Source organism: Furipterus horrens, unplaced genomic scaffold (assembly GCF_987537825.1).
Source record: "Furipterus horrens unplaced genomic scaffold, mFurHor1.1.pri manual_scaffold_10, whole genome shotgun sequence".
In the NCBI taxonomy this organism is placed as follows: Eukaryota; Metazoa; Chordata; class Mammalia; order Chiroptera; family Furipteridae; genus Furipterus; species Furipterus horrens.
The window spans coordinates 82,584,654-82,612,006 of record NW_028327180.1 but is presented as its reverse complement, the minus strand read 5'-3'; the positions used below and the strand labels follow the sequence as shown (position 1 = coordinate 82,612,006).

The window sequence follows — 27,353 nt, the reverse complement described above, 5'->3', positions numbered from 1 at the left end:
AGGGAATCAGCCCAAGGAGGAGGAGGAGGAAGAAGAGGGAAACAAGACAGATAGCTGGTGCGGTGGAGAGGAGCGAGTCCAGCCAGCGTTCGTTCCTGGTCCCTGCAGAGTGAGCAGCTGGGAGCCCAGTGCCTGCCCACCCCGCAGCCCGGCACCAGCCTGTTGCCTCGCCACAGAAGCCATGGGCCCGGGGGCTCTGCTGGCCTTGCTGGTGGCCACCGCTTGGCATGGTAAGAGCAGACCCGAGGGCCCTGGGTGCGGGCAGGGGGTGATGTGACAGAGAGGGCCCCCATGGAAGGACTCTGCAAACCGCAGCCCCTCACTGGTGTACCCACTCTGTGCTTCCGCCTCCCCAGCGTGGACGGCAGGTATGTGTCTATTCACACTGGAGACGTGGTGAAGGGGTGGAAGCAGCCTGGCCAGGGCTATGAATCAATCCCAGCTCAGCTGACAAACTGTGTCCTGAACAAGCCCCCAATGCTGTCAGGGCTTCAGTGTCCACATCTATTCAATGGCAGGTGTTGGGGGCAGTGTTGCGCTAGACTAAAGCAAAGCTTTTCATACTTGACTGTGAATACGAATTACCTGGGGATCTTGTTACAACGCGGATTTGGGCTCAGTAGCTTTCAGGTGCAACCCGTGTCTCTGCATTTCTAACAAGCTCCTAAGATAAGATGCATGCGTGGCTGGTCCAGATCTACACTAGGGAGCCCGTGATGGCTCTGCCAGTTCTGCCTGCCTGAGGCTCGCTGACTATAGGCAGGACCCGAGTTGGGAAGGCCCAAAGGGGCAGTGGTCCTTCCTTGGGAGGCTTGGGTAAAGGGTTGGAAGGAGAGATAAGAAGTAAGCAAGCGGGGATGTGGGGAGCTGCTATGAGGGAGTTGGGGAACAGGGTTGGTCAGAGCACCCTAGATGAGGAGAGGCTTGCAAAGAGCCTGGGCTGAGGAGGGGCTGTGTGCCAGGCCTTGGTGTGCAGTGTGTGTGTGTCCTGGGGGACATCCTGGGAGCTGATGATGAAAGGGTCTGTCAGGTAAGTGGGAGGAAGGGACGTGTGCCGTATGGGAAGAATGGGGGAGCTGAGATGAGAGGGTGAAACCTGGACAGGTGAAGAGGGGGCCTTGGTCAGTGTCCACCATGCCCCAGCCTCCACCGTGGGGGAGGATGGGGACTGAGCAGGCCTTCCTTTCCCGCTAACCAAGCCACTGGAGGGAAATGGGGGCGGAAGTTGAGGGTGTCAGCTCTGTCCTGCATGAATATGTGAGACAACAGGGCAGGACGAAACAGGACAGATGCCCCTCTCTGACCACATTTCCAGGAGGCCACAGCATGGACTAGAGGGACAGGGCCAGGGAGGGGAAGGGAGAGATGTCTGTGGGACCAGAGGGGTGCAGAAGGGGAGCCCAGAATCCAAGATCACAGATATTACAGCCACAGACTCTGACCTTTAAAGATTACCGACTTTAGCTATCAGAATGTCAAGACCAGAAGGGATGTTAGAAACGCAGCAATGGAAGTACTGCCCGTGGCAGGAGCTCTTGCCGGAGCCAAGACTCCTAGGACAGAGAGGGGATGGCACTTACCCCACCCGTTAGGCGAAATGAGGTTGCAGACTCACACTGTATAACCCCGCAGCCCAGGCTGCTCCCTGCAACAACCCCCAGCCCAGCGCTCGCCTCGCTGCGGCCGGAATGGGGCAGACAGCCTGTGTGGAACGATGCTGCCCCTCTCCCCAGTGGTCACACAGCACAGGAGGGCTATGCCCCCAGGTGTCTACCTGGCAGTAACCACCAGTTCACCCAGTCCTTTATGTTGCTCAGAGGCTCAGGCAGAGCGGCTGCGCACCTCTGATGGGAACAAAGTCAAAACAGAAATGAAAACCTCCCAAAGTCATTTGACAGAGAAGGTCTTTCTGAGTCGGGGATCGAAGGTGGGGGTAGAATGGACAGAACCACTTAAGGAGCTTGTGTGCAGGATGGTGGAGAAGCTCTGATGTCCTCAAGGCTGGAGTGTTCATGGTCCCATCCGCAGAGCCAATGGGTTGCCCTGGTCAGGGAGTCAATGGCAGAGCCAGGCGCTGCAGCCTGGGGTGTTCTGATGTCCAGCAGATGGCATTGCCTCTCCTGGGAGTATGTCCCCCAGAGAGGGGACAGTGGCTAGGAGGGTCAGGAAGCAGAAGTGAGAGCATCCCAGGGAGAAGGGCCACAGGCGGAGCGGAAACCAGGGGCCAGGCTGGGAGCCAGCAATGTGTTTCCGCCGGCCCAGGCCAGGGCGCCTGGCAGCCCTGCTGAGGCCTCGGATGGGCTCTCACTTCCCTCCTTTGCCCCTATTTTAGGTCCTGGAGAAATGCTGACCCTGCAGAGGCAACGGGCCTTCTTCCCGGAAGGCTTGATATGGGTTTTAAGTTCCCTTTTCTTCTTCAAGAAAATTTTCCTTAAAAGAGATTGGCTCTCATGTAAACACAACAGTGCTGGGATGTCAGGGTAGACTAGATAATAAACGTAACGGCTAACTTACTGACTATTTATTTGGTGACAGGTGACATTCTAAAGGCTTTCCATGTGTGTAAGCCTCCTGACATCCCAATAAATGGGTACAGTTATTGTCCCCATTTTATAGGTGGTGAAACTGAGGCACAGAGGAAACTCTGACGCATTACACGCGCCACAGAGCAGATGTCCAATGGTGGGGGTGGGCACAACAGAAGGATTACAACCTTTTTAATTCTGTGGGGCCAAGGTCCTACCTCTTCTTCTTCCCCACACGAATTCAGTGAGAGGACTTTGCCGTGAGCCTCGTCCATCTGTCTCCTCCTTTCCCTGTTGGAGCCCCCTGCTTTGAGGCAGGCCCTAACTTGGCACTAAGTCTGCAGCCCACTTCAGGAGGCTGAAGAACTCTACTCCTGGGGAGAAGGGTGCAGCCATAGGTGGGAGACCCCATGGCACAGTGGCTGGGTGAAAGGCCAAGAGAGCTCCAAAGACATCAGTCTGTCCCTGAGCAGATTTGGGGTGGGCACTGAGCAAATGACCAGAGAGAGGCAGGGACTTGTTCAAGGTGACCCTGCAAGTCATAGCTGAACCCCAGCACTATCAACCACCCCTGCCAGGGTGCCACCCATCTCGGAGGCAGGGAATGGCCCAGAGAGTGTGCCCTCTGGCCTCACTTCTGTCTGCTGTCTTCTCTCCACCAGTTCAAGGGGTGCCGGTGATAGAGCCCAATGTCCCTGAGCTGGTCGTGACACCAGGCACGACAGTGACTCTGCGATGTGTGGGCAATGGCAGCGTGGAATGGGACGGCCCCACCTCCTTCCCCTTCTGGACCCTGGAGCCAGATGTCTCTGGCAACAGCCTGAAGACAAACAATGCCACTTTCCAAAACACGGGGACCTATCGCTGCACTGAGTCTGGAGACCCCCTGGGGAGCAGCGCCAGCATCCACCTCTACGTCAAAGGTGAGGATGCGGGGTTCACTCCCCAGAGGAATGGGCAGGAGCGCTGGGCCTCGATATCACCAATCACAAAGCAGCAGCTCTGCATTTATGGAGTGCCTGCCATGAACAAGCGGCTATGGCAGTGTTTCTAATTTAATGTAGTCCTCACAATAACCCTGTGAGGTAGGTTCCATACTTACACGCATTTTTCAGAGGCTCCGAGGGGTAGAGTAATTTGCTCAAGATCACACAGCCCTGGCTGGTATGGCTCAGTGGCTTGAGTGCCGACCTGCAAATTGAAAGGTTTCTGGTTCAATTCCCAGTCAGGAAACATGCCTGGGTCGCGGGCCAGGTCCCCAATTGGGGGTGTGCAAGAAGCAACTAATGGATGTATCTTCCACACATCAATGTTTCTCTCCCTCTTGTTCTCCCTTCCTTCCCTTTTCTCTAAAAATAAATAAATAAAATCTTTAAAAAAAAAAAGGATCACACAGCATCAAGTAGTAGGGCTGGACTTGGCTCCAAAGCCTCCATTCTGAAGCATCAGCTGAGCTTCCCTGGTAGTGTGTGACCTCAGATAAATGATCCCCACCTCTGAGTCTCCGTGTCACCAATATCCAGAGACTGCTTGGTCTGGTTGAGAGAGGGCACTTGTAACCCTGTGTCCCCCTGGACCCCAGATCCTGTTCGGCCCTGGAATTTGCTGGCCGAGGAAGTGACGGTGTCAGAGGGTCAGGATGCCCTGCTGCCCTGCCTGCTCACTGACCCGACGCTGGCATCGGCTGTCTCGCTGTGGCGAGTGCGTAATCGGCCTGTCTTGCGCAAAACCCAGTACTCCTTCTCACCCTGGCATGGCTTCACGATTCACAACGCCAAGTACGCTGAGAGTCAGGATTACGAATGCCGTGTTCAAGTAGGCACCAGGACGGTGACAACACTCGGCATCCGTCTTAAAGTGCAGAAAGGTGCGTGGGGCTGGGAGGGGCAGGTCAGGGGTGGAGGGCTGGCAGCCAAGCTAGAGGTGGTGGGGCCCGGCCCTGATGGGAGGTAATGGGTGTCTCCTCCTTTCACTTCTTCCTTCCAATCGTGCCACAGTCACCTCTGGGGCACCTACTGGGACAAGATGAGCAAGGTATGTTGGGGAGGGAGACAGACCCCATTGAAGTAAATAACTCAATGGGCAGAATCAACTCAGATCATGAAACATGCTAGGAAAACCATTAAATAAGGTGATTGAAATGAAGTGGCATGGGGATACTTTATTGGAGTGGAAACGTGAATGGTGAGAAGGGGTGGCCCTCAAAGACATATTTCAGCCGAGGAAACAGGCGGTAAGAGGCCCCAAATGTTCCAGGAATGGGAGGAGGGCCTGAAGCTCTGCAACACTCTCAGGTCCCCTCAGTGCCAGTCTGCTGTGGGCCATGGGCACATGAGCCAAGTGGCAGGGAGGTGGTGGTGGGCAGGTGGGACAGCTTGATCTGGGGGAAGGGCTGGGGGCAGTGGTGGTGCAGGCTCACTCCTTTCCCCTCTTGCACCTGCTGGACTTATAGACAGGATTCTAGTTTCTGGAAGGACTGATGTGAATAAGGAGGGCCCAGGCTCAGGACCTGGGCTTGAGACAGGAATCGGGTCCCTGGGCTTGAGGCCACACAACGTGCCCAAGGAGTCAAAGGACCACACTCAGAGGACAGAGGAGATCATTAGGGCGCTTTCTCTCAACTTCATCTTGCAGAGCCCTGGGCTGTTCTGGACCCTGGTTCTGTCATGACCCCTTCAGTGACCTGGGATGTGTCCTTTAGTGTCTCTGGACCTTGGGGAACTGGATTAAATTATCTTTCAACAACAGCAACAACACAGATATCATTTCAGTGCCTGCTACATGCTAGACACTGGGCTAGCAGCAGGGGACCAGTTGTGACAAACAAGGAACCCAGCCAGGGAAAGCTGGGTGTGTGTATGTGTGTTTGGGGGAGGGCGGGGCTAAATGGTCACAGATGTCCTCTCTGAGGGACATTTGAGCTAAAGAACTTAAGGGTGAGAACAGGTACCCATTCCAGGTGTGGAAGACAGGGCATTCCAGGAGGGAGGGGTGAGCGCCAGGGTCTGCAGTGGGCAGGCCAGTGTGGCCGCAGTGCGGGCAGAGCAGAGTGGCAGGGGTTCAGGTGGTCAGTAACCGGGCCTGGGGATGTGGGAAGGACTTGAACTTCTATTCTGGGAGTGACAGAAAGCCACTGGATATTGGCACAGGAGAAAGGCACCATCCAATTTCCCTTCTTAAGCCTGGTCACTTTGGCTGCTGGGAGGAGTTCAGGTGGTAGAGGGGTCAGAGGGGAAGTAGGGAGGCTTCCAGGTGGCTGATGCAGGGGTCCAGAGCAGAGAATGGTGGCAAGACTGGGGAGAGGTGGCGTGATGGAAGGAAGTGGGCTTTTCAAGGTCTGTTTAGGAGACAAGACTTGATGGCGGGGAGATCGAAGCCTCAAGAGTGCCTCCCAGGATTTGGGGTGGGAATGCAGTGGGGACCCTGGCCCACCGCAGGGAGCAGAGCAATAGCTCTGGCCTGGGTGTTCATGGGTCCCTTCCCCTGGCCTCAGTTGTCCTACAGCCCCCGACTCTGACACTGGAGCCTGCAGAGCTGGTGCGGATTCGAGGAGAAGCTGCCCAGATTGTGTGCTCAGCCAGTGATGTTGATGTCAACTTTAACGTCTACCTCCAACGAGGAAACACCAAGGTTAGTCCCCAGGGACAGCAGGGTGATGTCTGCCCATCTTCCCAGTGCATCAGGCCCTGTGGGATGGAGCCCCCAGCCCCACCGGAAGCTGGCTCTCTGGGCTGAGGACATGGCCCAGGTCAAGAGAGGGCAGTGGATTCTCCTAGCAGCTCACTGGCAGTCAGAAGCTGGTCAAAAACCGGAGCTCACACTCATGCCACTGAAGCTTGTGGGGATACGTAGGGAGGTGGTACTCTTCCCCCTTGACCCATGACCTTTGCCCCATCCTGTAGACCAGAACCAGAAGTTGGCTCACTTCTGACTTAGCAAGGGGTTCCTAGGGCACCTTTGAAGCCCAGGGATATAAGGGCTATTTCAGAAAGACTTTCTTTGGGAGAGAGGGAGGAAGAGAGAGTATTCCCAGGAGGAAATGGCATTAGGTTGCTTCTAAGAACACCATCCCCTCCTACTGTGCCTGCTGTATGCCAGGCAGAGTCATTTGCATGCAACATCTTATTTACTCTTCACTGCAGCCCTAGAAGTGCGGGGCCAGTATTAGTCCCATTTTACAGATGGAAAAACTAAGGCCCAGAGATCAGGCCCTTGCCCAATGAAAAGAAGATAATGATCCATAAGGATGAGGATTTGTACCCAAATCTTTCTAATCTCTAAACAACCTTGGTATACCATTTCCTTTTCTTCTGGCTGCAGCTCGCAATCCCTGAACACTCTGACTTCCATGATGACCGTTACCAAAAAGTCCTGACCCTCAACCTTGATCATGTGGGCTTCCAGGATGCCGGCAACTACTCCTGCGTGGCCACCAATTCCCGGGGCGTCCATTCCACCTCCATGGTCTTCCGGGTGGTAGGTGAGCATCAGGATGGTGAGGGAGGGGTGAAAGAGGTACATGAGGGGACTGAGACAGAGGGAGCTGATGGCAGAGAAGAAGAAGACACTGTTAAGAAAATCTCTGCTAAAATCCCCTTATTCTCAGCCTGGCTAGGCAGCCAAGTCTTGGGGAGCCTTCCCCAAACTCCCCTCTCCCTCCTGGAGCTCTTACAGTGAATTGCTGCATTTCTGTTTAGCATTGTTTTGTTCTGTTTTGGGATCCATACCCACTAGCTCCCTGTTGGACTTGACTCTTCCTTCCTGTCTGCCTGCCTGCCTGCCTGGGACACTCACAAAATATAAACACATGAATAGACAATTCTCACCCAATGTGACCATGGGGGAAGCACAGGGTGACCTGGGAATGCCAAGAGTATTTAGGGCCTCTGGGGTTCTCTCCTTCTTCTGCTCCTTCTTTACTTCTCAGACCCCCAGAGTAGCTTGATTTTAATTTATGCAAGATTTAATTAGAAGAAACTAGTTATGACTCTTTCAGGTATAGGTGACAGAAACCAACTCAAACCGGCCTAATCAAAAGAGTATTTTACTGGCCTTGTAGCTAAAAAGCCCATGGATATGAGCTTCAGGTACAGTTGGATCTAGGTGTTCAGATCATGTGGACAAGAATCTGTTCCTTCCCAACTCTCAGCTCTGTATTTTTTTGTGGAACCCCTAGTAGTACTAGGCATGATAACCCCAGTGAAATGAGGTCTTCTCTCTTAGTAAATTTCCAACAAAAAGTCATAGGAATAAGTGTTAGAACTCATAGACTCACTTGCCTGCCCCCAAACCAATCACTGGTTCAAAGAAGACGCATTACTTTGATTGGCTGGCCTGAGTCACATGTTCACTTTAGAGCTGGATGTGGAAGCCGCATTGACTGAACTATTATCAGAAGAAGGGGAAATGTATGGGGGTATGTGGAAAACAAACAGACTGTTTTTACTGCTAAAATTTTTTCAAAAAGTTATAACCACAGATATATTCAACCTCTTAATTATGCAAATAAGGAGGACAGGAATTTTCCCAGGTTCTCTCAGGGACTCAGTAAGGAGAAGAGTTTGGAGCCCTGGGCTTCTGTGGTGGGTGGTGGGAAGAGAGACATCAGAGGGTAAACACTGGTTAGGGTTCGGGACTGTGGGCCTGGCACCTTGTAGGCACGCAGGAGGGTCCAACTGAATGACTGGATCAATGGGTGCATGACCAAGTGGACAAACAAACCAGGGCATCATCCCATTAATGCCAGGTCTCTGTGTGTTCTGCTTTCCAGAGAGTGCCTACTTGAACTTGACCTCTGAGCAGAACCTCCTCCAGGAGGTGGCCATGGGTGAGAAGCTCAACCTCCAAGTCATAGTGGAGGCCTACCCGGACCTACAAGGCTTGAACTGGACCTATGGGGGACCCTTCTCTGACTACCAGCCCAAGCTCCATTTTTACACTGTCAAGAAGCCGTACAGGTACCAGCTATGAGATCCCATCGGCAGAGCCCCACAGCCAGATGGCAAATGCTGTGGCCAGGAGTCAGGACACTTGGGTCATGTCTCAGCCTTGCTGTGTGACCTGAAGCGAGTCCCTTCCCCTTTCTGGGTCTCACTTTCCCTGACTATGTAGAACCTCGATGTCAGTCATCTGTGTTTAAGATTCAGATCAAATTTGCATCCCCCTCTGTCCCACATCCTTGGGAAATGCCCTCGAGAATGCTACCATTTCTTGGGGGTGTGCATCTTCATGGTTACCCAAGAACTCTCAGTCTCATTCATTCTTCTCTTTCATGGCCAATCCAAATGTAGAAGACAATGCCCCTTGATTTCCACTCCTAGGCACATTCCTAATAAGGATGTCACAGGGAGTCTGCCACACGCACAGATTTGGGGGTGGGGTGCAGAGAATTCATACCACCCAATCACAGATAGATCCAGAAGTTCTTGAAAGGTCTGTTGTCACCCATCCCAGAGAATTTCTCACTGGTCACTCTTCACCTGGCTCAAACTCTTCTCATAAAATGCTATCTGACTACTTCTCTTTTCTCAGAATCCAGCTTTTTCCACATGCACAAATTTTAGAAATCTATTTTTCCTGTCTCCTCATGGACTATGTCCTCAGGGTCCTATTTTTCCATCCAAAATGACCTAACCAGGTAGCTTTCTAAACAAGAGAGTTTTCTCCCTAAGGGGAACATTGATGCTTTTTAATATTAAAATAGGTTAAAGCAATAGTTGCTTTATCCTGATCTGTTTGAATGAGAGCATAGTGAGATCAAGGACAGCAAGTGTGTAGTTTGTGTGTGTGAGAATGTCCCCTCCCACACTCATGACAGATGTCCCTAAGCTGCTTTCTGCAGAGCCTAGATGCAACCTCAGAGTCATTCTCAACACAGTCTCTAGAGAGTATTTTCATTATAACTGGCTCATGAGAGCAGACCTATTTATTAGCCCTGGGCTATGTAATCCCTTCGACACCTTCCTAATCTCAAACTCTCTGGGGTTCTCTTTCTAGCTCCCAAAGCCCAGACCTCTTTGGCTCCTGGACTCTTGCTTGTCAATCATAAGAATCTACAAGGATGTTCCCTTGTCCTTATCTTCCTCCCGGTTCCATTATCCTTTCTGGCCAGGATTTCTAGCTTCCTCTCACCTAAAGCAAAATTTCTGGATCTGGAGTGTGCAGACCCATGAGGGGGGGTTTATGGACAGAGTTCAGGGATCCATAAGCAATGGGGACATTGCAGAAAGGAGCCAGGGACAACCCCTTAAACACAGTCATTGAGGGCCAGTCATTGCAAAGCACACAAGCCTATGCAGCAAACAGCTACTGTACTTAGCTCATGTCATGGGTGTGTTCATTATGGTGACTTTGAGTCATTCACAGAAGTTGAATTCTTTCAGTTCAAGAGGTAAATGTTCATTATTACGAAAACTGATACGTGGAGAGAGGGCGAGAAGTTCTTTACACCAAAGGTCTGACTGAGATTGTCCTTTGAATACCATGCATTTTAGTCTGGTAGTGGCTGAAGACATCTTCCAAAGAAGAGCTGGTAATTTACTATTATTTTTTTAAATCCTCACCTGAGGGCATGCTTATTTATTTTAGATGGAAAAGAAAGGAGAGAAATATTAATGCAAGAGAGAAACATCGGTTGGTTGCCTCTTGTATGCACCCCAACCAGGGACCAAACCTGCAACCCAAGCAGGTGCCCTGATCAGGAATCGAACTGGCAGCCTTTCGGTTCACGGGCCGATGCTCCAACCAAGTGAGCCGCCCTGGCCGGGGCTGCCACCATTTTTTCTTAAAAACTTTTTCATTACCTAAACAATACATGCTCATTATGGATACATTCTAAATAGAGAGTAATAAAAGAATAAAACATTGCCTGGAATCAGCTGAGGATAACTTGTTGTTTGCATTTCCTTCCAGCCTTTTCTGTAATAAAGGGCACCATGAAACCGAGTGCTACCATGAGTCAGTGTGTCAAGCACTCTGAATGCATAGCCCTTTAATCCTCCGGCCAAGTCTGTGAATTAATTTCCATCAGTGTCATCCTCACAGAAAAGGAAGAGAAGGATCAGGGAAGTTCAGTCCTTCGCTAAGGTCACACAGCTAAACTGGCAGCACCAGGACTTGACCCCTGGTCTGTACAGCCCCATAGCCACACCCCTCTTTTCATTCTTTATATAGTCCCTCTGGATGAGGTTGGCACTCTAGGGATGAGAGCTGATGTAGGTCCAAGCGTTTTCAGCCAGGATGGCTTAGCCCGGTGATGGTGGTGGAAGCCAGTGGGGCCTGTGACGTACCTTCCAGCATCAGCACTTTATAGGCTTCACCTCTACTAAACCTCAGAACAAAACTGCTTTACAGATAAGAGAGCCAATGAAGGAAATGGGGTTGGCGGTTTTCCCATGTCTCATTGGCACCCTGCCTGGGTTCCTGGCTCAGTCAAGTGCCCTGGACACTTTACCAAAAATAAAACAAAGCCTGTTGGGGTGACTGTCTGAGGCCGCTGTGCTGGTGGGGACCATACCTAGGCTCACCTCAGCCGCTCTGCTCCTCCCGTGCAGGTACATCTCCACCCTCTCTCTGCCCCGCCTGAAACCCTCTGAGGCCGGCCGCTACTCCTTCGTGGCCAGGAATGCCAGAGGCGAGGATTCCCTGACCTTTGAGCTCACCCTTCGATGTGAGTGATGGAGTAGGGGTTGTGGACGTGGGGTCCCGGAGAGACACGCTGGGAGAGGTTGGGGGAGGGAAAACTCAGACAAGGGGACAGACAAGGGGACTTGGGTCTCTGGACTGATCCCTCCCTCTCTGCTCCACCTTTCCTCCTCAGACCCTCCCGAGGTAAAGGTCACGTGGCACCTCGTCAATGGCTCCAGTGTCATGCTCTGCGATGCCTCTGGGTACCCCCAGCCCAACATGACGTGGGTGCAGTGCAAAGGCCATACTGACAGGTAAGCGGGCTCCTCTCACCCTCCTCCCGGGGAATAAGGGGCTGGGCACCCTGAAACTGAACCACATTCTGCTCTTCCCAGATGTGATGAGGCCCAAGCGCTGCTGGTGTTTGAGGACCCACACCCCAAGGTCCTGAGCCAGGAGCCCTTCCACAGAGTGACTGTCCAGAGCCTTCTGGTCATTGAGACCTTGGAACACAACAGGACATATGAGTGCAGGGCCCACAACAGTGCGGGGAACAGCTCCTACGCCTTCCAGCCCATCTCAGTAGGTGAGCCTTGGTCCTCTGCTCCAGGCCGGGCTGGGAGGGGCCCAGAGTTCTAACGTGGAGCTAGCTTATCCCAGCTGAACCGAGTCCTGCCTCTGTGGGTTCTGCTCCAGGCCCGTCATGAACAAAGGTCTCCTGGAATGCCCAGATGAGGGAGTCTAGAACCCTCAGGATTGGAGGTAACGGAGAAGAGTGGAGGGGAAGCAGACGTCCAGAAAGTAGCCAGAAGCAAGCACAGCTCAGCTGGCCCCTCTGCTCATACCCTGCACTTGAACTCGTGCATCAATTCACAAGTGTATGCTTGGCACCTGCTGCATCCCAGGCACTCACTCAATGCCAGGGAGCGGGCCTCTATGGACCTTAGACTCCAGTAAGGGAGACAGGCAACAGCAAGTACACACGGTCCACGCCCACCCCGGGGCCAGTCTTGGTGGCCTTCCTCATCCCTCCCTGAGCCCCTTCCTGCCAGGGACACTGCCCCATCCATTCATGGACCACTGTCCAGCCCCGGGCAATGACGCAGGCTACATCTGTTGAGGGGAAGGGTTGTCTTTCTGTGCGTTGCACAAAGGCTCTGTGTGTGTAGCGCTCCAGTTCTGTGCAGAGGCCACAGCACTCTCAGACTTGTGACAAGCAGGTCACAGCACCCCTGTATGCCAGGCCTAGCAAGGCTCTCTGGGCCCAGAGAGGACAGAGCGAGAGCCTCTGCCTGGCTCAGAGGTGCCCCCCAGGTGCCCCAGCTGCTGGCCTGGAGCAACCAACTGCTGCCTGGGCCCCACTCCACAAGCACCTGCTGGTAATGCTCTCAGTCTCACTGTGCCAGGCATTGTCTCAATGAACTGGCACCTCCCTAGGAGGTTAGGACTATTTTCCTTTGACTTTGGAGGTGAGGAACCTGAGGCTTAGGGAGAAGTTGCAGGTTCAATGTCGCACACCTCCCAAATAGCAGAGGTGAGATTTGGCCTCAGACCCATGCTGTTGATGTGGGCAAGGTGATGCAAATTATGTCTTTCAAAATGCATCGAGAGAACCAGGGCAAGTGATCTGGGAAGAGGAGACCCAGGGCCATGAGCCTGGCTCTCAGACCTTCGGAAGGGCTGCACGGCTCCAAAAGGCATTCAGGGAAGCCGCAGGGAACAGCCAGGAAGGTGGATTTCAGTCTAATGTCTAGAAGATCTTTCTGTTAGAGCTGCTGGGAGGTGTGGCTGGTGCATCCCATCATGGCAGGTGTGTGCAAGGCAAGGCTGGGTACCAGGCCAGGCTACTACAGACAGGCTCCATGCCCTGGCAGGGTGGCACTGGGGGACCCGAGGGGCTCCCCAGACACAAAAGGCTGTGATTTGGTCAGGGTGTGTGGCTGGGCACAAGCAGAGCTGGAGGGTCTGTCCTCCTTGCCCCTGGCAGGGGAGGGTCTGCAGGAAGACTCCCTGAGGCTCTGCGGGCTCCCAGCTGTGAGGACACTATTCAGTCAAAGCATTTACTGAGCACCAACTGTGTTCCCAGCAATGCACGCACCAATTCTCAGCAAGGGTGGGGATCCCAGAGGCCCCTCTGCCGCTCACTCCTCTGCAACACCCCCTTCCAGGACACGCCATGCAGTCTGCTGATGAGCCCCTCTTCACGCCCGTGCTGGTGGCCTGCATGTCCATCATGGCCTTGCTGCTGCTGCTGCTCTTGCTGCTTCTGTACAAGTACAAGCAGGTGAGCCTGGGCAGGACGGGACAACCAGACCCTGATGGCACTGGACCTGAGACAGCCCCGCCAGGCCACACGGTTCCCCCTCCCGCCCCCCAACACCCACTCATGTCAGCCAGTCATTCAGCCAGTGGCTCTTTAGTGAGCGCCTACCGTATGCTAATATGGGCTAGGTCCTGGGGGGCCAAAACTTGGAGCCTCTGAGGCTCTGCCCTTGTGGGGTTCACTGTCCAGTGCAGGACACGGTTAATAATCAATTGAGCAGAAAGTGTGTGTGAAAGGTGCTCTGTGGAGGGGGATGGGTTCTGGGAGAGCATACGCATGGAGTCCTGTCCCAGCCAGGGGCTCACAGGCACAGGCCAGGCCTATGTCTCACCCTCAGGTGGCGGGAGGTCTAGTGGAGGAGGGAGGCCTGACCATCATCAGCCTCTTTGTTATTTAATATTACTGTTCAAAGCTACAGTGTATTGCACATTGACAGTAGTGAACTGCCTGTCACTTTGAGAGCAAAATCAGTAATGGCGATTTTAGGTCATTTTTTATAAATTGTGTTGCCTACACCTTCTCACTCAGTGCCCTTAGCAGCCACTGCATGTAGATAGTACCACTAACCCCATTTTACAAAGTTGGAAATTGAGGTTCTGAAAGGTTGAGACAGTTGCCCTGATCTGCAACTGGTCAACGCAGAGGATGGTTTTTTAAAACCCATGTTTTTAACCACTATGCAAAACATTGAATCATATTATTTTATCCTCACAACACTTGAGGCAGGGACTATAGCAGTCAGCATTTTATAACAAGGAAACTGAGGCTCAGGAAGGCGGAAGAACCAGCCCAAGGGTTCCAGGCATCCCCCACACCAGATCTACGGCCTCTACCACCTGGCCTAGGTGCCTCCTTACACAAAAAAAATGGTATCTGGTGTGATCAGATGCTGACAGGGCCAGGCCAGAGGGCTGTGGAGGCCAGCCATGGAGGGAGCTCTTCTGTGGGTGGGGAAGGGAGACTGCTTGGAGTAGGTGGCTTGGCATGCGTGGGGTAATCCTTGTAGGATGCAGCAAGAAGAGATAAGACTCAGGAAATGGGTGTCTTTTGGGAAGAGGGCAATGTGTGTAAAGGGTGGGGGAAGACAGAGGTGAGTTCTAGAAACAGTAGCACCTAGAAGAGGAGGCAGATGTTGGGGATCAGAGGGGTTGGACCTCGTTCTGTAGGCTCAGGGCCATCAGTGGGTTTGAACAAGGTAGTGATATAATTTAGGGGTGAATAACTTCTTCCCCACACCTGCCTTGGCGTTTTTAGTGTGAGAAGAGGACTTGAAGTCACTAGGATGGGTGGATAGGATGTGGGGGCACCCTTGGCCCCAGGGGTTTGGCTCTCTAGGCTCATGCCAGCACCTAACTCAGAGCACAGCCCCCAAGACACCAGGGCCCCAAGTCAAGACTTCGGGGATCTGGGTCCTTCTCTGACACTGTTTTGCCATATGACCTCGGCTGACTCACTGCCCTCTCTGGGCCTCAGTTTCTCCACTTGTACCATGCGTCTGGTGGCCTTGAATAGCCTTCTTTCTCTGACATTCCATGAGCCTACTGGTAGTCTGGATTAAGAGCCAAGGGTTGTGAATTAAATGGATGTGGGTCCAAATCCTTCTGCTTGTCTCCGGCTATGGGACTCTGGAAAAATTGCTGTCTCTAAGCCTCTGTTTTCTCCACCAGTCAAATGGGGTTAATAATGGTAGCTGCCCCACCAGACTGTCTTAATGATTCATGATATAAGGCGTGGAGAGGCCTCCACGGGGTGCTGGGCACAGACAGGGCTCAGATGGAAGCTACACACCCTTGTCCCAGGAGGAAGTTGACTGGGGAACCCAAGTTAGCTCATGCCTCTTGGGATTGGAGGGGTGTGTGAGGTTGGACATCTCCTTGACTACACACCCAAAGTGGTGTTGGGCCCTGCTCGCCCACCTCCAGAGACAGGACCTCATCACTTGCGGCTACCCGTTCCTTCTGTAAGCAGCTCTGACTTGCTAAATTCTTCCTTATATGGAGCTCAGAACTGCCTCCCACTGCCCCACGGAGCTGCCTCCCAGGCCCAGGACAACTGGCAGAGATTCCAGAGAAGTGCCCATTTCCCCCTCCAGCCCTTCCTGCCTAGGCTCCAGCCCCCTTGGCCAGCTATGGTTTAGGGACACCCTCTCTCTCCCTGGGACTGTTTTCAGAACATGTACTGCCAATCCCCTCATTTCCCATCCAGAAAATTCAACTGCCCCCCAAGCCCACTCAAGGCCAAGAGAAGGAGGGTGTCCCATGTGACAAGACCTTGAATGGTCAAGATGGTCATGCCCCCATCTCAGGGCCTGTAGTTTAATTCTGCTGCCCCCCTGGAGTTCTGGGACTTGCCCCTTCATTGGGGACCAAGTCTGGTCAGTCCTCACTGCCTAGGCCTGGCGTGACTGTGGCCTTGTCTGGAGGAAGAGTCGTTCCTGCCTCGGGCTGAGTCATCGCCTTTCTGGCCCCAGAGAGGCCACAGGGTGGCCGGGGGCTAAGGGGGAAGAGAAAGGGCAGGAGTCAGCAGGCAGGAAGGAGGAGGGACACAGGGAGGAAAGGACGAGGCAGGGGATGGCAAGGCCACTGGAGAGGCCAGGATTCTGGGGGTCAGAACTGAGCTGCGGGGACCAGGGGAAATTGGGAAGGACAGGCGGGTCCTCAAGGTATCTGTGGGAATGGTGAGGTCGTTACCTTCCTGAGACAGGGGACGTCCACCCACCCAAGCCAGCAGGCCTAGTGGGGAGGGTTGCAGGGCGTTTGATGTCTCCTGCCCCCCTCAGTCGCCAAGGGGAAGTTGGGGGTGGGCACAGGTCCTGGGCCTGTGGTGAGGGATAAAAGAGATGACACATAATGAGTGTGCAGCCCAGCACCCTGGTCATAGGAAGTGCAGAGAAGCACTCCTTGCTATCCTTCCAGCTACCACCACTATCATCAGGAAATCTGGCCTGAGGCGGCCCAGCCTGGCCTTCCTTCAAGGGCACTCCTGCCGAGGAGGGGCCTCTGGGCAAAGCCGCTGGGAAGACATGTGAGCCCTTCCCAGGAAGGGCAGGGGTGTAGGGCAGAGCTGGGGGCTGCCTGCCAGGAAGAGGCGTGAAGATGCCTGAGTCAGGCTACAGAGAGCTGCCTTCTCCTCCAGGTATAGAGTCTGGCATTAGGAGATCTGAGATTCCAGACAGATAACCTCTTCCTCCTTCCACCCACCTCCCTCCCTTTCTCCAGTTTTCCCTGCCTGTCTGGGGGCAGCTGTGGGGAGGGGGCTGACTCAGGCACAGCTGCCGGAGACAGAGGAAGGAGAAGTGGTGAGGAGACAAAACAGGCCTTGCCCACAGAAGCTCCTGGAGATGGAAGTGGCCTGGGGGTTTGGGTCAAGGAATCCCCTCCTGGCTCTGTCTGTCTTTTGGGCTGAAAAGACACCATGTGCAAGGTTTGAATCCTCTGAGACTCAGAAAGTCCCTCCTTGCCCTGGCTGAGCAGCTCAGTCGGTTAGAGTGTTGGCCTGATATTGCCAAGGTTGCAGGTTCAATCCTTGGCCAGGGCACATACAAGAATAAACCAGCCCTGGCTGCTGTGGCTCAGTGGATTGAGCATCGGCCTGCGAGCCAAGTGTCGCTGGTTTGATTTCCAGTCAGGGCACATTACTGGGTTGCACGTCAGGTCCCCAGTTGGGGGCATAAGTGAGAGGCAACCACACAGTAAAAAAAAAAAAAAAAAGAATAAACCAGTGGGAGCTTTTCTGGCTCCTGAGCTGGCTTTCTCTCAGGCTTTGGATCAGGCTCTCAGGCTCACTCTCAGGCTCTTCTTCCTTGAGGACGCCTGGGTGATGGATCTGCAGCTGCCTGCATTTTCCAACAGATGGTATCTTGTCTGGGAAGGAATTTTGGGCATAGCCTAGGATCGGGCTGGCCTGGCAGAGGGTGGAAGGTTTATTCTTTGGGTGTTCTAGACGGAATAGGCTCTGAGGCAGAAACCTGCCATTCTTCTGAAATTGTGTAGTTTTTGTGCATTATATTGTTTTAGTTTGTAAAGTAATCCTATAGAAACTAACGGGAAAAGATAGGAGAACCCAGGTGTTAAGAGTTTAGCCTTACTTGATAGGCTTAAGTGACTGCTTTTGAAAAAAAAAAGAATCAACCAATGAATGCATAAGTGGATCAACAAATTGATGTTTCTCTTTCTCTACAAAAAAAAGAAAGAAAGAAAGAAAAGAAAAGAATAAAAGGAAGGAAGGAAGGAAGAAACATCCCTGTCTGTCCAGTTTCAGACTTTCCTCCCAAGCTCCAGCATGGGAGTGTTTAAGTTCACCTGTAGTGTCCCCGACCAAGCAGAACCCGGAAGCTCTCCCTTACCTCTAAATGCCCTGTTTTCTCCCAAACTACCACCCAGAACTTTTTCCCCATGGCTCTCTGGAGCTGTCTCTTAACCCAGCGAGACTCCCAGCTACGGGCCACCCTCCCCAACACCCACTCATCACCCTCTAGCTCCCCTGAGCTGGGTGCCCATGGAGGAGCCCAGCTGCAAAGCAGTGCCAGGAAAGAGAGTTGGACTGCTGACCCAGGGTCTCAGTGCCCTCCACTGCCCCAGCCCAGCTTCCACTTTCCTTCTAAATGCCATCTTCCATCAGTACTTCTCCTGGGCAGCCCCTGGCAGGATGCCCCCAAGCAGCTGCCATCCTGGACGGGAAAGAGAGAGGCCACCACTCCTTGTCCCCAGAAACAGCTCTACTCCAGCTGGTGGTCAGTAACAGTGCGTGAAGCCTGAGAAAGAACTCATGTCCTCCAGACATTCAGTGTCTTGGGAGCAGAGCCTCTTATCAGACAGTCCACAAGGCCTTCCTGACTTGGAACCTCCCCAGCTACCCTCAAGCCACAGCCCCCTTATAGTCACTCAAACTTGCCAGGACCCCTCCCCCACACCTTCGAAAGCCTCCACATCTCTGTTCACTGAGCCTGCAAAACGCTCCCTCCCTTGGATGCACGCTGGCTCCTTCTCAGCTCCTGGGGGGCCTTCCCTGACTGATCTTCAGAGGTCCCCATCCCTCTATCTCATTACCCACAAGTCTGTTTACTTATTTGAGGGAAATGCCTGTCTCAGCCACTGGAATGCAGACCCCACGGGGGCAGGGACTTTGCCTTGTTCAACTCTGCGTCAGCAGTGCCTGGCCCAGATGAGTGCTCAATGAAGTGTTTGGAAGGGAATATTATTTAGACTCAAAAAGGAAGGAAACTCTGTCCCCTGCTGTAACGTGGATGAACTTTGACAACACTGTGCTAAGTGAAACAGGTCTGTCACAAAAGCACAAATATATTGCATGGTTCCACTCATATGAGGTATGCAGAGGAGTCAGATTCATGGGACCAGTGGAATGGTGGTGGCTGGGGGCTTGCGAGGAAAGGGGAATGGGGAGTTGTTTAAAGAGCATGGAGTTTCAGTTTTGCAAGATGAAGGGTTCTGGACATTGGTTGCACAAGAATGTGAATGTACTTAATGCTACTCAACTGCATACCCCAAAATGGTTGAGATGATAAACTTCATGTTATATGTATCTCACTGCAATAGAAAATAAAAACAAACACTCTTTAGATGAGAGGATGGACAGATGGTCTCAAGTTGTGCCCCACCCCCCACCAGCTCAGGAATTACTTAAATTATCAGAGCCCTCACAGGTGATCCTGTCTAAGTCCTTGAATACACAGGTAGGGGCCCTGAGGTTTGCGGTAGGGATGGCCACAAGGTAAGGCCAAGCCAGGAAGGGACTGAACTCTCAGTGCCATGGGCATAGGAAGACACGGCCACTCTTACCATATCTCAGGCCACACGCTGCCTCCTACTGCTGAGGGCCATGAGACTGCCCACTACCCTGCCCTCGGGGGTGGGATTCAGATCCAAGATCCTGCCGGGCCTGCCTGCCACATGCCTTCTCCCTCTTCCTCTGCAGAAGCCCAAGTACCAGGTGCGCTGGAAGATCATTGAGAGCTATGAGGGCAACAACTACACGTTCATCGATCCCACCCAGCTGCCCTACAACGAGAAGTGGGAGTTCCCTCGAAACAACCTGCAGTTTGGTGAGATGGGACCTCAGCCCACCAGGCCCTCCTGTCACTGGGCAGCATGGGCTGCAGGGAGCCTATGGCCCTTAGAGAAAGGGCCTTTTGGTGCCCAGGGACCTAATGAACCTCTATATTCGGCAGGTAAGACCCTCGGAGCAGGCGCTTTTGGGAAGGTGGTAGAGGCCACAGCCTTTGGCCTGGGCAAGGAAGATGCTGTTCTGAAGGTGGCTGTGAAGATGCTGAAGTGTGAGTGAGGGGAAGGGGCCTGGGGAATTGAGGGGAGCAGGTGGGAGGTGGTACATGCTAGGGAGACATCACCCACAGTTTGGGCCTGGGGGTCAGAGCCTGGGATTGGTGGTGAGGACTCCTGGATCCCTTTGTGAGCTGAAAGCTCCCCCTGATTCCTGGGTGTGGAGGGGCTTTGATTGAGCCAGGGTACACAGAGGCTGGGGTACACAAAGGCCACCCTGGGCCACAGCCTGGCCACAGCTTGGCTTCCTGCCACCTGAGACCAGCTCAGTAACTAGCCATCTCTCCCCTCTCTCTCCTTACCTCCCCTCTGTGTATCTGCATTTCTTCTCCCTCTTTCGGCCCCTGATTGCTTTGGGGCTCTGGGTACCCCTACCTGCTGCCCGGGTGTCTCCTATCTGTCTGCATGGCTCTCCATGTCCTGCTGTCTCCCCATCTGTGGGGTCTGTGGTCCCAACCCCCAGCCACAGCTCATGCTGACGAGAAGGAGGCCCTCATGTCAGAGCTGAAGATCATGAGTCACCTGGGCCAGCACAAGAACATAGTCAACCTTCTGGGAGCCTGCACCCACGGAGGTGAGGGGTGCTGGTGGGCATGGGGGCCCATGGTCTTGGGGCCTCTCAGATGTCAGAGGGCCCCAGGGCCACCTCAGTACATCTTACACCAAGTGAAGGCAAGACCCTGTCTCAGGTCCCTTAATTCCAGACGCCTGAGCTGGTCAAACTGCTTGTGTAAGGCAGACAGTTCTGGGAGCTCCGAGCAGTGGCTGTCAGACACCAGTGGGCATCAGTCAGTCACCTGGAGAGGGCGCTAACAGTGCAGATCCCTGGGCCCTGCTCCAGGCTGTCTGATTCTGTGGGTCTGCAGTGAAACGCCCACATCTAACATTTAAGAAGCCCCCACTCAAAGACACTTGGACACTCACCATGCGTCCAGAGGGGTGCCCCAGGGCCTGTTGGGACTCCAAGTCCACCTCATTCTCTTCTATAGGAGCTTTGACCTTTGACCTTTTTGTAGCTGCCATAGATTTCCTTTGAAGAAAGAATTCTTTAGTACAGTTTGTTTGATCTTTTTTTTGTGTGTGTGTGGGGGGTGATTCCTCTGCTTTAGACAGATGAGGCTCTTAAGTCCCAGTAGGGTTCCTCATTGCCGCTGCCCCCTGTACCTGTTCACATGGGGAGTGGATTAAGGGGTACACTCACCCCACTCTCTTGGCTCTCTAGGCCCTGTCCTGGTCATCACTGAGTACTGTTGCTATGGCGACCTGCTCAACTTTCTGCGAAGGAAGGCTGAGGCCTTGCTGGGACCCAGCCTGAGTCCAGGCCAGGATCCCGGCTACAAGAACATCCACCTGGAAAAGAAATATGCCCGCAGGTAGTACCCTGGCTAAGAACAGGAAGAGATTACAACTGGGAGGTGGGGCCCGAGGTCTGTCCCCAAAGCCAGCTCGGGGTTGGATGGCTAGTGGCCCTCACATTCCCATCTGCACTATGGGAAGACCAGCAACTCAGTTTTTCTAATTATTCTCCTCATCCAACAAATACTTGAACACGTACTATGTTCTGGAAATATTGAGGCAAAGATGGGCAGCTCACGGTCTGGGAGACAGATGTTAATGAAATCCTAACTTTAATGTATATAAAAAATCAACCAAGACTGTTTGGGGCCCTAGCCAGAGGCGGGCAGATATCGGGGATAATTGCCCTGTTTCACCCGCAGCACGTGCTGCTGGGGGCTGAAGGGAACCCATTGCATTTAGGAGCAGCCAGTGTCAGGTCTCCACATCACCATGGAGAAGTGGGGACAGAGTCTATGGCTTGTTGGGTGAAAGGGGGCAAAAAGGCATGACAGCCAGGTCCCCGTTGGGTCTATTTCCCCAGGCGAGCCACCAGGAGGGTGAACCTCTCAAGGTCTTTGCTTCTCTGTTGTTTTGTAATGCTGGGATTCCTGGAAACCACGCAGAGGCAGATGGACAGAGCCACATGGGGAACCAGAGAGGGGAAGTGGCCAGTTTCATATCACACACGAGTTAGGGGCAGAGACAGAGCCTGGGCTACAGACTATTCTTTTGACTCCTGGTCCAGTCATCCCCTGGAAGTGTGTCTTGGGATTCGTGAGGCCTCAGGACCAGGCTGCTGAGGGCTGGAACAGAATCAGAACAAGAAGGGTGGACATTGTGCCCCTATCCTAGCCACTGTCAGCTGCTAAGCCTGGGGAGGCAAAAGGGGAAGAAAGCTATTTCTTTCCATCCAGTGTCCTTGACTATGGGGGCTGATGGGATCTATCTACTTCCTCTTCTGGTTCTGACTCCCCTCTGACTCTGGGCCTCTGCAGGCTGGAACCTCAGGGCAGATCAAATCAAAATAAGAACCAAAGTAAGGTATTAGCTTCTATCCTCCAATCTGCAGGTGGGGAAAGGATTCACAGAGTGAGGTGATTTAAAGAGCAAGTGGCATGTGAACCAGTCCTGCCAATGGGATCCCAGGCTATGTTAATGGAAGTATTGTTTCTAGACCAAGGGAGTGGATGGTTTTGCTATGGTCAGCCCATAAATGAAACACTAGGTTCTCTCCTTGGGAACACTTGAGCATGGACATTGTCAAGGTGCACATCTGTACTGCAAAGGGGACAGGAGGGCGAGAGGCCCAGAACTCATCTGGCTGGAATATTAGAAGCAGTAGTGGCTATTCATTCTAGAGCAGTGCTTCTCAAACTTGCCTGCCACCCAAAGCATGGGCTCACAGGCATCGCAAGAGAGCTGTGAGAAATACACACAGTCTCAGGGCCACCCAGACCTACTGAATCACAGCCTGCATTTAAGTAAGATTCCCCAGGTGAGTCTATGCACATGAATTAAAGTTTAAGAAGCACTACTCTAGACCAGTGAGCCTCAACGCAGGCTGCACACTGGAATCGATTGGCTGGAGAGAGGGAAAATCAGATGACTTGAGTTTTGCCCCTGGAGTTTCTGAAGTGGTCTGGGCACAGGGCGTGTTTAAAACTCCCCAGATGATTTTAACGTGAAGCCAGGGGTAAGAGCCACTGTCTAGACAGAGAGGGCTTCAAGAAGGGCCCCTAGAATATGCTCAGATCCCTGAAAGGCTGTTATGGGGAACAGGGGGCCCACTTCTCTGCAGCCCTGAGCAAGAACCAGGAAGAGGAAAATCCCACGGGCAAACTGGCATTACAGATGGTGAGGAACTTTCTAACAGGGAGAGCTGCCCAAAGAGAGCAGGTTGCCAGCTCCCTCCCTGGATGGCCAATCAGAGATCAATGATCGCTCCAACAGAATGTAGCAGGGAGTTTCTTGTCAGAGAAATGTTCAAGTTGACCCCAAGGTCCTTCCCTTCCCTGCTGAGTGGCTGGAGACCAAGGCCTGGGCTGGGCAGTGGTGATAGGGACTGACTGGCCCTCTACATAGGGACAGTGGCTTCTCCAGCCAGGGTGTGGACACCTACGTGGAGATGAGGCCTGTCTCCACTTCTTCTTCAAATGACTCCTTCTCTGAGCAAGGTGAGGAGGTGGAAAGAGAGGAGAGGGGCTGCTGGGGGCTGGGCAGGGGAGGGCAGGGGTGTAACAGGTTGTCCTGATGCCTCTCCTCACATCAGATCTGGACAAGGATGAGTGGCCACTGGAACTGTGGGACCTGCTCAAATTCTCAAGCCAGGTGGCCCAGGGCATGTCCTTCCTCGCTTCCAAGAACGTGAGTCGAGAACCAGGTCCCCCATGTAGTCACCTAAGGGGTGGGGGGGCCGCTGAACCCCCATGAGGCTGGAGGAGGGAGGATGAAGTGGAGTTTCGGGAGTATGAAGGGGCAAGAGTGGAGCCAGAGTGCCAGAAAGCAAATAGGCTGCAGCCTCAAAGAGCTTGGTCTGGGGGGTGGGGTGCAGTGGGAGGAAGCTGTGTCTCTCCAGGAGGGCCCCGGGTGCAGCAGGCTGAGGTGCGCTCATTTCCAAGAACACGCTGTGTGAACAAGACCACCATTGTCAATGGTGTGAAGCGCACAATCTCGTGGAGATAATGGAACCTCCCTGAGTAGTTGCAAGGCTGAGATATGTACAATACACTTGGCCCAGGAAGAAGTGCCTCAGGAGTGGGACCGGTGACCGTCCTCCTTAGAGTGCATCTTGGGGGTCAAGTTTGATTGCTTACTCTGCTGCTTACGGTGTGACTTGGAACGATTTTGAAACTCTTTGAGCCTTGGTCTCTACACTGATAAAAGAGGGCACAATCACAGGGTTGTGGGCAAAGAGGGTTACAGTGTGTGATGACTAGGGAAGGGCCTGGCATGGTAGGGCCCTGAAAAGGGAAGCTGCCATTATTAGAAGCCGATGTGGGTCAGTGATGGCTCGCAACGCCAGGACTCACTGCTTCTGGGCCAGAGTAGAGCACCTAACTCCAAGACCACTGCTGCTAAGGGCCAAAGGGCCAGAGTGAGGGTGGTTTCTAAGCACTGAATTGTCTGACCACATTAAATTTTTTCCACCTCAGGCCTTAGAAGGTAGGGACAGGAGTCAGATTCAGGACCAGAATTGACACCTACTTCCTCACAAAGGACCTCCGAGGCCTTCTGGGGCCCTGGCTGCTCCTTCTGAACTTTGGGCTCAGGTAGGGGAGGGGCCAGGACTAACCCTGCCTCACTTACCCTCAGTGCATCCATCGGGATGTGGCAGCCCGAAATGTGCTGCTGACCAGCGGGCGTGTGGCCAAGATTGGGGACTTCGGGCTGGCTAGAGACATCATGAATGACTCCAATTACATTGTCAAGGGCAACGTGAGTTCTGGGAGGGCATGGACCAGGCTGGGGGGAGGGTGGTGAGCCAGGGACGGATGTGACTGTGGTCTGCTGTGCCAGGCCCGCCTGCCAGTGAAGTGGATGGCTCCAGAGAGCATCTTCGACTGTGTCTACACGGTTCAGAGTGACGTCTGGTCCTATGGCATCCTCCTCTGGGAGATCTTCTCACTCGGTGAGTGGCTGGCCTGCTGCACGCTCAGCCTGGGGCTGACTCGTGTTTGGTAACACATGGTGTCTGATACCTCAAGGAGGATGCGAAGTAACATCCGTTTGGTGCCCAGGGCAATGCAAGGGCTTGTAGGAATACGGGGATATGCAAAATGTCTTAAAACCAAGGGTCACAGCTCCAGCATGGGCTGGGCACAGACTGCATCCCAAGGAGCATTCCCTCTGGGCTGCTCCCTCACCTGCTTGCTTGTGCAGTTGCTCCTTCCTAGAATGCTGTTTCCCCTCACTGTCTGAAACATGCACATCCTTGAAGACGCGGCTCCCACTTCTGGAGTGCTGGGCACAGGGACTTAGGCAGAGACCTTCAGTGCTCTCCTCTGAGAACCTCATTCCAAAGCCTGTGCTAGAATTGTGTGGCATGATGAGGCTGGGTGATGGCTCTCAGCGTCCTAGAACCTAACCCCTTTGCAGTGCCCAGTACACAGTAAGCACTAAGAGGAGCTGCTGTTCCATCGTGGAACCCCAACGTTGCCAGAGATGTGTGGGGTGGGGATGGGGAAGGGAGCACTGAGCATGGTATATGACCTTGGCCTTTGCAGGGCTGAACCCCTACCCTGGCATCCTGGTGAACAGCAAGTTCTATAAACTAGTCAAGGATGGATATCAAATGGCCCAGCCTGCGTTCGCTCCGAAGACCATGTAAGGGAAGGGCCCCAGGGAGGGAGGACAGCCTGATGGGGGTGGAAAGGCGTGTGACCCATCTTTCCCTGTCCACAGTGTTCCTGGGCCAGGCTTCATCTCCCCACACTGGACTAAGTAACAAGGCCCCTTTATAGAGTTCACAGTTACCTCTGGTTTTCCAGGTAGCATAGGGGGTGTCCTCCGGGAAGAGGGCTCTTAACTGGGCCTATCCTAACTTGGATAGATTTTTAATTTAAGACTGTTATTGTGACCTCCAGGAAGGCTCCTCTCATTTCTAAAGTCCTGGTGATCCATGGTGTCTGCCAGACATGGCAGCCTAACACCACACCATAGCCAGCCCACCATGAATGAGCTGCTCACTGGCTCCTGTTTCCATGGGCCAGCTGGCCACAAAGTCACCCACCACCTTTCTCCAGTCCCTTTCAACACACCCTCCCCCTGTGCCCACCCAACTGGCTAACCAGCCCCTCAGCCCCTGCAGCCCACTCTCCACTCCAGTCTCCAAGGGCTACTGGGAAGATTAAGAGAGATAGCACATGCCAAGGGCTCAGCTCAGGTCTTGTGTAAGCACCTTCACTGGGTTTCGGGACCTCTGCTGCAGGACTCCGTAGGGTATGGGTATGTAAAATGATGCCCAGACCCACAGCAGCCTCTCTCCTGCCTCAGATACAGCATCATGCAGGCGTGCTGGTCCCTGGAGCCCACCCACAGACCCACCTTCCAGCAGATCTGCCTCCTCCTTCAGGAACAGGCCCAAGTGGACAGCAGAGAGCAGGTAAGTGCAGCCAGGCTGGGGGCAGGGGAGTGGCTACCGGGCTGGGCCTGACCAACCAGGACTGACCATCCCCTGGCCACTCTTTTCTTCAGGACTATGCTAATCTGCCCAGTAGCAGCAGTGGTGGCAGCAGCAGCAACAATGGCAGCAGTGGCAGCAACAGTGAAGAGAAGAGCTCTAGCGAGCAGCTGGCCTGCTGCGAGCCGGGGGACATTGCCCAGCCCTTGCTGCAGCCTAACAACTACCAGTTCTGCTGAGGTGATGACAGGGAAACACTGCCTGTCCCTCTGAGCTTCAGCTCCCCCTATGGATGGGCCTCCACAGGGAGAATGTAGACTCTGCCTTGGTCATTTCACTCAATAGCCCAGCCCAACTCTGAAACTCAGGATGTGGGACCCACGAGAGATCGGAGAGGACCCTACTTCCAGGGCCTGGGTCATCACTGCCAGTCAGGGGCTGGGGCTGAGCCCCTCCCCTCCCACTGTTCTCAACGCTGTGGCTGCATGTTCGCTATGCCAACTGGGAGAACCCCCAGCTCACCCTCTTAACCTTGTTCCTAATTCCAGGAACTCCCTGACTCCTCTCTTGTCCCAATGGAAATGGACTAGCTTCACTACCTACGAAGTTCTCAGGAGCTGTCCCAATGTTAAGAAAATGCTCCTGGGTCTTAGAATGGTGAAACCCCCCCTTCTAAGCAGATGGAGCAGCAAGAGCGGACAGGTGCTCAGAGGCAGCGCTAGGCTGAAACCTTTGGAGCAGGATGGCTCCTCTGTAAGAATAACTGTACCTCCTAGTCCCTGCCCTCTAATTTTCTCTCCACAGCCCCATCCTACCCTGGATGTGGTACTGCTACAATGAGCCAGGTGGCAGCTAAAAGTTTGGGGTGTTCTACCCAGTCCCCCTGTCATCCTGAGCGGGAAGGCAGGGGACCCGTGTGGCTGGCCACACCAAGCAAACAGCACGCACTTCCCCAAGTTGACTCATCATCACTAACAGTCACGCTGCGGGATATGTCGCTGTCAGCATTAAACTAACAGCATTAACACAGCTGGTCTCTGGTTCTTGCATCTCACAAGGGCCTGTGGATTCCCTGGGACCTTCTGCCACCCCTTCCTCATGTCAAGTGACTGGCTCAGCACCTCCGG

At 53.5% G+C, this 27,353-nt stretch overlaps 1 protein-coding gene across 1 annotated transcript; it reads left to right on the top strand.

The window, feature by feature from the left end:
• Positions 1-27,255, top strand: CSF1R (colony stimulating factor 1 receptor). The gene is made up of 21 exons (XM_090288397.1): positions 1-230; positions 3,188-3,448; positions 4,108-4,392; positions 6,019-6,155; positions 6,846-7,005; positions 8,296-8,482; positions 11,078-11,193; positions 11,344-11,464; positions 11,546-11,736; positions 13,319-13,434; positions 19,408-19,534; positions 19,661-19,765; positions 20,233-20,343; positions 20,992-21,142; positions 23,190-23,281; positions 23,377-23,471; positions 24,420-24,542; positions 24,624-24,735; positions 25,331-25,430; positions 26,100-26,208; positions 26,301-27,255. Exons 1-21 carry the CDS (start codon positions 182-184, stop codon positions 26,463-26,465), a joined length of 2,913 nt encoding a protein of 970 aa, XP_090144523.1. The 5' UTR covers positions 1-181; the 3' UTR covers positions 26,466-27,255.
• Positions 27,256-27,353: the final 98 nt, after the last annotated feature.

Coding starts and splice junctions, on each gene's coding strand:
- CSF1R (XM_090288397.1), top strand. CDS start 182: ATGGGCCCGGGGGCTCTGCTGGCCTTGCTGGTGGCCACCGCTTGGCAT. Junction 13,435..19,407: donor TTCTGTACAAGTACAAGCAG/GTGAGCCTGGGC, acceptor CTTCCTCTGCAG/AAGCCCAAGTACCAGGTGCG. Junction 21,143..23,189: donor GAAAAGAAATATGCCCGCAG/GTAGTACCCTGG, acceptor CCCTCTACATAG/GGACAGTGGCTTCTCCAGCC.